This window comes from Telopea speciosissima, chromosome 3 (assembly GCF_018873765.1).
Source record: "Telopea speciosissima isolate NSW1024214 ecotype Mountain lineage chromosome 3, Tspe_v1, whole genome shotgun sequence".
Taxonomy (NCBI): domain Eukaryota; kingdom Viridiplantae; phylum Streptophyta; class Magnoliopsida; order Proteales; family Proteaceae; genus Telopea; species Telopea speciosissima.
In genome coordinates, this window is record NC_057918.1 from 27,896,186 (window position 1) to 27,904,698 (window position 8,513).

At 43.9% G+C, this 8,513-nt stretch overlaps 1 protein-coding gene across 1 annotated transcript; it reads left to right on the forward strand.

The window, feature by feature from the left end:
• The first annotated feature begins 5,381 nt into the window (after window positions 1-5,381).
• LOC122655038 lies at window positions 5,382-6,134 on the forward strand. The gene has a single exon (XM_043849290.1). It carries the CDS (start codon window positions 5,382-5,384, stop codon window positions 6,132-6,134), a length of 753 nt encoding a protein of 250 aa, XP_043705225.1.
• Window positions 6,135-8,513: the final 2,379 nt, after the last annotated feature.

Here is an 8,513-nt window from a genome sequence, read left to right on the forward strand (position 1 = left end):
TCAGATGAGGATGACCCAGAGTTCTCGACTCGGTCTGCGGTGATTGGTTGGGCCGCGTGGTCGAACTCCAGGAGTAACAGAGGCTCGGCCACCTCGGCCTGACGAAGCTCCACTACATCGGGCTCATCCGAGGTCGAGCCCAACAAGTCTATGGTGGGAGAACGAGTGGGAAGCTCTCGGCTCGGACTTGCGCCCTCTGCCACCCCGGTGAACAGCTCGCCCATGGGGCTACTACCAACTGACATACTGGGCGGAGAAGACTTACTAGTTGAAGAAGAGCTAAGGATGAGCTGAGCGCGAACGAAACAAATGCCGAACTGATCGCAAACCAGAAAGCACCGAGCACTTCAAAGCTGAAGAATCCGAGCTCGTCGAGAAGTCAATAACTTGGAGCAGTGAAGAATGAATAGTTAGGAGTCGCCTATTTATAATTCTTGGGTTGAACTAATCCAACGGTCGAGCAGAGCTTAGCATAATTCAACGGCCCAGATCAAAGGACGTTTTGAATTCCCGAGCCTGCCATAATGACTCTGCTGACGTGGCACTGACACCCAACCGTTAAACCGTGCAACGTCAAATCCACGGTAAAAAATAAGCTCGGCTTGACCGCAAAAATCTTTCAGACAAGCAGACCTGGAAACTTCACTCATCAGTGCCGAGCCGACCCCTGATGAGTGGGGGGGCCTGTGATGAGGCATAAAACACCCCACCTATCAGAGGCTGCCACATGGCCCACCTGACCTCAGTCCAAGAACCGAATTGGGCCGAGCAGGAAACCGGGCCGACCCCATCTTCGATAAGTCACCTGACAGAGCTAGACTCGTGCAAGCTATACGGTGTCTAAGGCCGAGCTCATACAGGCTAGCCATAAACTCTTGGCCGAGCTGACTGCCAAGACCAACCTCTCGGGCCGACCTCCCAGGCCGAGGTGACGGCCAAGGCCGACCTACCATGCCGCCCTCCTAAGCCGACCTCCGAGGCCGAGCTCTCCTCCACTGAAGCCGCCATGGCGCCCCACCGGGGATCTCCAGGCCACGTCAGCGCATCCCAAGAATCACGGGATAAGGATCGAGCCACGATCCCATCGCAACACGGAATCACACCTTACATGGACTCTTACCTTAATAAGAGCCCAACCCCGAGAATAGCTCTCCACTTCGCTCTACGCGAGAGAACAGAAAGAAGGACTCCTACCATACTAGGACTCTCCCAACCACCTCATCTCATCCTCACTCTATAAATACCCAGGTATGGAGCACCATTCCTGATCTTGCTTTCACTACACAGTTACGATGTTGCATTGGAGACCTAACTTGAGCGTCGGAGAGTCCTTGGCCGGAGCCACACCGGCTCTCTTGTGCTCATCGCTTGATTTTTACAGGCTCATCCATGGGCGAATCGAGCATCGAAGGTTTTCACCCGCAACACAAATAAAAGTATATTCTTTTTTATTCTAATCAATTGTCGATGATAAATTCTTTTCCATTTTAGTATTTGGGAAAAGTTTGGTCGACTATAATACTAACATATAAGGGTTTTTTATTGGTGAAAATGTAAAAAAGTTGGCCCAAACATTTAAAATAGGACCTAAACCGAAAAATGAAACCAAATTAAAACCAACTAAGAAGCTGAATACAAAACCAAACTGAACCAACCGAATTGATTCGGTTTTGAAAATATATTCTAATTCTCAGTTCGGTTCGATTTTGATTTCTACATTTTATTTCTTAAACTGAGTCAAAACCGAACCGATTGACACCGCGATGCGAGCCGTCAGATGTGCACTACACGCCCTATCGTGCTACAAAAGAGCCCCATGCACTAGTGGAAGGGGAGGAATAACAAGATATACACATCTGATGGGGGAAGAGTCAAACAAGCGACCTCCCCATGAATGTAGGTCAGTGCTCTACTACACTGGCAGCCACCACCTCGTCAAGCGACGCTTCCGGCTTCCCCATATGATATTTCCTCTCCTCCCAACCCTTGTGTGAATAGTGATGTGAAACTAGAGGCCAAACTGAAATGACCAATCAGATCAAACTGAGAAAACCAAAAAAAAGACTAGAATAGACTTTTTTTTTAGGGTTTTTTCCAAATGCCCTCCTCAAATTGCCCATTTGTACAGATGCACCCTTGAAACTTTCCTATTTCCAGTTGCATCCCTACTTTCCAAACTTTGTAAGACTTTAATCCATTCCGTTAGTCTGAGACGTTAGACGTTAGTTTCAGGGAATCTAATGATCAAAATGCCCTTAGGATAAAAACCCACCAAAATTAAAGAGTAAAGTGACAAATTGCCCTCATCTTCCCCAAATTGTTTAGGGTTTGAAACTGAAAATCAATTTGGGGAAGATTTTGGTTTGGACCGGGCTTTTAAAACCCAGGGCCAACCCTGAATCGCCTTAGCTAGGCACAAGTTCGGCTTGGCCCTAACTTAGGGCTTGAAAAGTCCAACCCTGACCCACCCTCAGGGTTGGACTGGGCCGGGCTGATCCTTATTGGCCCTAACAGTGAACAACCTTAGGCATGAGGAGAATTGATCTAGGCCTTTTGAATTGGCTAAGTCATCAGATTTGTTGGTTGATTAGAACTCACTAACTCAAGTAAAGGATTCAGCTATTACAAACAAAAAAATATTGGCACTCAAGCATCTATTAAAAATTTGCCAAAAAATTAAACATCTATTCAAACGATTTGCACACCTCATGCCCACCCTTGGGACTAGAAATACATATAGAACATTATAGGTTTTGAGATGTTATATCAAAAGTCAACAGGAATAGTTGAAAGTGAAATTAAGAGTTGAGAAGTGGACACCCATGATATAGCTTTGTCCATCTCAGTCTTCAACATTATCCATGGCATGGGTAGAAGATGAAATGAATTTTCAATCACACTCCATAGGTATGAGGAGAATCGATCTAGGCCTTTTGAATTGGCTAAGTCACCAGATTTGTTGGTTGATTAGAACTCGCTAACTCAAGTAAAGGATTCAGCTATTACAAACAAAAAATTATTGGCACTCATGCATCTATTAAAAATTTACCAAAAAAATTAAACATCTATTAAAAAGATTTGCACACCTCATGCCCACCCTTGGGACTAGAAATACATATAGAACATCATAGGTTTTGAGATATTATATTAAAAGTCAATAGAAATAGTTGAAATTGAAATTAAGTGTTGGACAGTGGACACCCATGATATAGCTTTGTACATCTCAATCTTCAACATTATGCATGGCATGGGTAGAAGATGAAATGAATTTTCAATCACACTCCTTTCAGGGAGTGGTAAGGGAGATGCAAGGGCTAGGCCAAGCCAGAGAGAAGAAGAAGAAGAAACAAGAAGACAAGGTCAGGCTGGTCCGGGCCGAGCTCAGCCCAAGGCCTTACTCCTAGCCTGGGTTGGGCTCAATCCAAGGTCTCAACCCTAGCCCGGCCTGGACTGACGGAAAAAACTTTCAGTCCTGACTTCCCCTCATGGCTAGGGTATCTCAGGCCAAGCCAAGGTGGGCTCGGGCCGACAGAGCCAAACTTGCACCCCTACCTTCAATGCTTTGTTTTGCCATGTGGTAAATTCAATTTGGTCAGAAATTTGACATGTGGTAAAGGATCTAGGGTATACTTATTGTTATGTGCCTAATGGGGCCCACTCTAGTGTATGAGCGCTAGATTGGGCCAGCCTAGTATGGGATAGGTTAAAGGGCTTGATTTAACGCATTTCATCAGCTCTGGAGCTTTTGGCGTATCGATGAAGTACCTGACATTTGATATCAGAGCCGGGCACCATGTCACGGGTTCGAGTCATAGAAATGGCTACATAGAATAGAGTGAAAGCCGTCAAGAAACGGCTACTTCCCACCAGGCAAAAAACTTGGAGCAAAGTGGAGCCGCTTGGAAAGGGCTACAACCGCAAGAGTGAAAGCTGGCTAGAGTGAGAGCCTCCGAGGATGATGGCTGCGGAAGCGTGGTGGCCTGTTATGTGCCTAATGGGGCCCACTCTAGTGTATGGGTGCTAGATTGGGCCAGCTTAGTATGAGATAGGTTAAAGGGCTTGATTTAACATGTTTCATTAGCTCTAGAGCTTTTGGCATATCGATCAAGTACCTAACACTTATCCACCAATCCTATCTGACTACTATGTGGGACACAACTGGATATAACATCCACATAATGAAATGTGGATGACCATGTACATATCCTTACTCCTTCAATTGGATATTTGGTTTCATTGAATGAATTATTTTCTTAGTACACATAAAGCATTGTGATAGAATATTACTAATGTCTTTTTCATATAAAAAAATATGGGAAAATGAATGCTACTTGATAGTGTGGCTCTTATGTTTAGACAAATTGAGGAGCGTGTGAAAGTACTGTCTTTCCCCCTATGAAATTAAAAATGGCATCTATGTTGATGTCCCTCCGTGTACTCTCATTGGCCTCCGAGCTGGTGTAGGTGCTACAAGGTCAACCATGATTTCTTACCCAAAAATATATATAGAAAGAATTTTAGTTATATAAAACATTATTACCATGTCAAATAAATTATAACGTACATGTCCAATTATAGTGATAAATGGATTCTTATCCAATTATTGAGCTAAATGATAGGTATAAACTATAATGAGAAGATATTTTTGCATACAAATAGAGGTCTCCATGAGACACTTAATTATCCATTGATATCCCCCAGAGGCTATACAGTATATTTTATCTAATAAATAGTATACTTCAATAATTTTTGAATTGATTTTGTCACTTCCACCATGTTTGTTATTGTCTATCACAAGTTAAATATATTAAAACTTATGTTACCAAAAAAAATTATATATTAAAACTTAAAACTAATTGTATATCTTGTCTATTTCATCATTTAGTCATGCATTAATTGATATTCCAATCCTATCCTACCACATCTCAATAATTAAATTAAAATGTAATTGTCATACTCTCCTAGATGGGATTGAGCATTAGATTGTTCAAGTCTAATGCAATTCCAAACGATCCCAACACCTTATTTGATGATTAGACCTTCAATCTTTATTGGAGTGGTGGTAATTGTAGACAAACTGATGAAGTTGAAGATGACCGGTAACCAAGGGTTGAAGAATGATCAGAATCTGGTTTTTGACATTGGAAGATTCCTTGGTTTCCCGAGCATGGTGCAACAGCCAACAGCCAAAGGATACTGAAGTTCCAGGCAGGAGTTATGCAATGGTGGCGCGGCCTAGGCTACCGGAGATTGAGAGTTTGTCGGCTCCAGTTTGAGATGGGACGCTTACTAGAATCAAGATTCCTCAGGCGGCTTATGTGGAGCAGTTGAACACGCTGAAATTTGCTCTGCTGGGTAGGCTTAACTTCAGATTCACCACGATGGATAGAGTTCGTGAAGCATCGAGGAATTGGGGTTTGAAAGAGGGGGTATCCATGAAGTCCCTAGGAAGAGGGTTTATTATCTTCCGTTTTCACAATTCGGAGGATATGATGTGCACTTGGAGGAGAAGCCCCATTCGAGTTGATGGACAAGCACTGAGGTTCCAGCAATGGAGAAAGGATTTTGTGGTGGATGATCAAGCCATAACCAATAGGCTAACATGGATTCAGCTTCCTGGCCTTCCGCAAGAATATTGGCACGAAGACATCATTCTGTCGATTACAAAGGCGGTAGGGAGACCCATTGCCATCGATAGAAGAACGAAGAATTCTTACTTTGGGCATTATGCTAGAGTTTGCGTGGATGTAGATGATGTTGTGCCTCGGGTTGACGAAGTGTATGTTGAACGGGAACAAGAGGGGACATTGGAGATGTATGTCTTCAAGCAAAAAGTTGAGTACGAGGAACTGCCAACGAGATGTCGTCGTTGTAGGCGCTATGGGCATCGAGACGATAATTGCAAGCAACGTCAGATGGAAGCAACTGACGATGTAGCTGCTGCCATGAACGAGGACAGACTTGTTCACGAACCTGCTCACCAGCAGGTATGGCATCCCAGGGAATCTCCGGCGGCGGCAAGTGCAAGCGCAGGGAGAGAGTCAGAGAAGGAGGAAGCTGAGTTGGAGATGGACTCTACCTGGAAGAAGCAAGCGAAACAGCTGGGATTTCCTACAATAGGGGAGCGAATTTAGGAGTTTGAAAGTAATACGCAAGCTGAAACGGTTTCTACTTCAAACACGGTGGAGTTGGCTGGTCTTTCATTATCGCATGTGGCAGAAACACCGTTATTGCATGTGGCCGAATCTCCTCTATTGTATGTGTCTGATTCGTTGAGAGAGGACCTTTCCTCACGGTCTGGGTCGTTAGAACAGCTGGTTCCTTGGAACCATTACAACCCTCTCCCATCCAGGTGGAGTGCCTTGATAATGGGAGGACAGCCGTGGTAATTCATTCGGAGCAGTCTCAAGAGAATTCGGCTGAAGGGTCTGATGAGCCTTTTATGCAAGCGCCACAAAAGCACCAGCAAAGGGAGAAGCATATTGAAAAAACAAACATCATTGCTGGTTCGAGAAGGAGAAGAAAGGGTGCGCTAGAATCAACCTCTGTTGCGCAAAGTCTCGATCAACAACGTGGTGCTGGAACTCAGTGCCAGGAGCTTTCAACTGAATTTTAGTTATGCGCTGCCTCTTTTGGAACATATGGGGGGTGGGAAATAGTAGAGCTCGAGCACATTTACGAGCTATTGTAAAGGAGCAGAATCTGGATATTTTATGTCTAGCAAAGCCTAAGATTGTAATTGATAAATTTCCTAGCAGATTTTTCTCTTCTCTGGGTATGTATGCAGATCTTATATCTAATGGGCGAGAAGAGGGACCTGATAATATTTGGTGCTTATGGAAGATGGGAGTGCGTCGTCCAGAGGTGGTGATGAAATCGGATCAACATATTTCCTTGAAGATAGACATAAATGGAGTGAGCAATATTATATCAGTGATTCATGCGAACTGTTTCAGAGCAACTAGAAGGCAGCTGTGGATGGATCTGATTTCTTTAGCAGGTATGGCTAGCCCTTGGCTAGTAATTGGTGAGTTTAATACTTACCTATATGCAGGATAAAAAAGAGGACCAGGGCGCTTTAACATAGGCTCGGCAGAGGACTTTACAGCAATGATAGAAGCAGCAAAACTGATGCCAGTTCACTCCATTGGTAAGAAATTTACTTGGACGAACAATAGGATGGTGGGGAATGTGCAAGCAGTCCTTGACCGAAGTTTCTGCAATGAGGTATGGTCCCATCACTATGCAGCCATGCAGGGACAGTCCAACGAGCCCTAGTCCGTGGTACGTTAGATCACACTCCGTTAGTTGTTTACTGTGAATCTGTGCCTCGGCCTACACATGTACCCTTTCGCATGCAAAGATTCTGGGCAGAGCATACGGACTTTAGAAAAGTAGTGCAAAACTCTTGAGGGGAACCGATCAGGGGCGCTCCAATTTTTATGGTGCAGGCCAAATTAAAAAGACTTAAAGGTCTATTGAGGGAGTGGGCTAGACAGACATTTCCACATGTAGACCATGAAATCAGTTGATCAAAAGATGAGCTTAATCAAGTGCAACAACTCTTAGATGATGAGGGTTTCTCTGAAGCATTATTTGAGAGAGAGGTACAAGCTCGACAAGGCTATACCAAAGCTCTTGAACTGCAGCAAAAATTATGGGGGGGGGAAATCAAGAGAAAAATGGAAGAAGTCTGGAGATTGGTGCTCAAAATATTTCCATCTGTCTACCAGAATGAGGCGAGCCAAAAATGCTATTAGAGATATAATTAAAGAAGATGGATCGACTTTGACTGCTCCGAACGAAATTGGAGATCACCCTGTAGCTCACTTTGAAAATTTCTTCAAGAGTGGAGGAAGGAGTAGCGATGATTCGCTTCTTTCGGTTATCCCATCCCTAATAACAGAGGAGGAGAATGCCATGCTGGCTGGTATACCATCACATGATGAAATTAAAGCACCTATCTTTGATCTAGACCCAGTCAGTGCCCCTGGTCCAGATGGTTACCCGGGCACCTTTTTCAGGGTATGTTGGGATATTATTAGCATGGACGTGTGTAGAGGAGTACGTTCAAAATTTTTTTAGAGAAGGAATTGTCACTAAGGGGGTAAACTGTAATTTTATGAGCCTGATTCCAAAGGTAAAGAATGCCAAAAGGGTGGGGCAGTTCCGACCTCTCTGCATGGGGAATTTTTTCTTTAAAATTATCCCTAAAATTATGGCGGTCAGGTTAGCCTCCATTCTCCACAAGATCATATCTCAGGAGCAAGGGGCATTCCAGAAAGGCAGGTTTATTTTTGAAAACATTGGTGTGGCTTTAGAGCTCACAAATTTGATGGATGTAAAGTGCAGACGAGGAGGGATGGCCTTGAAGCTAGACATCCAGAAGGCTTTCGATACGTTGGAGTGGAGCTTTTTGTTCGATGTCCTCAGAGCTTTTGGCTTCTCACAATTGTGGATTCATTGGATTCACCAAATTCTACAGTCAACTCGAATTTCAATTCTAATAAATG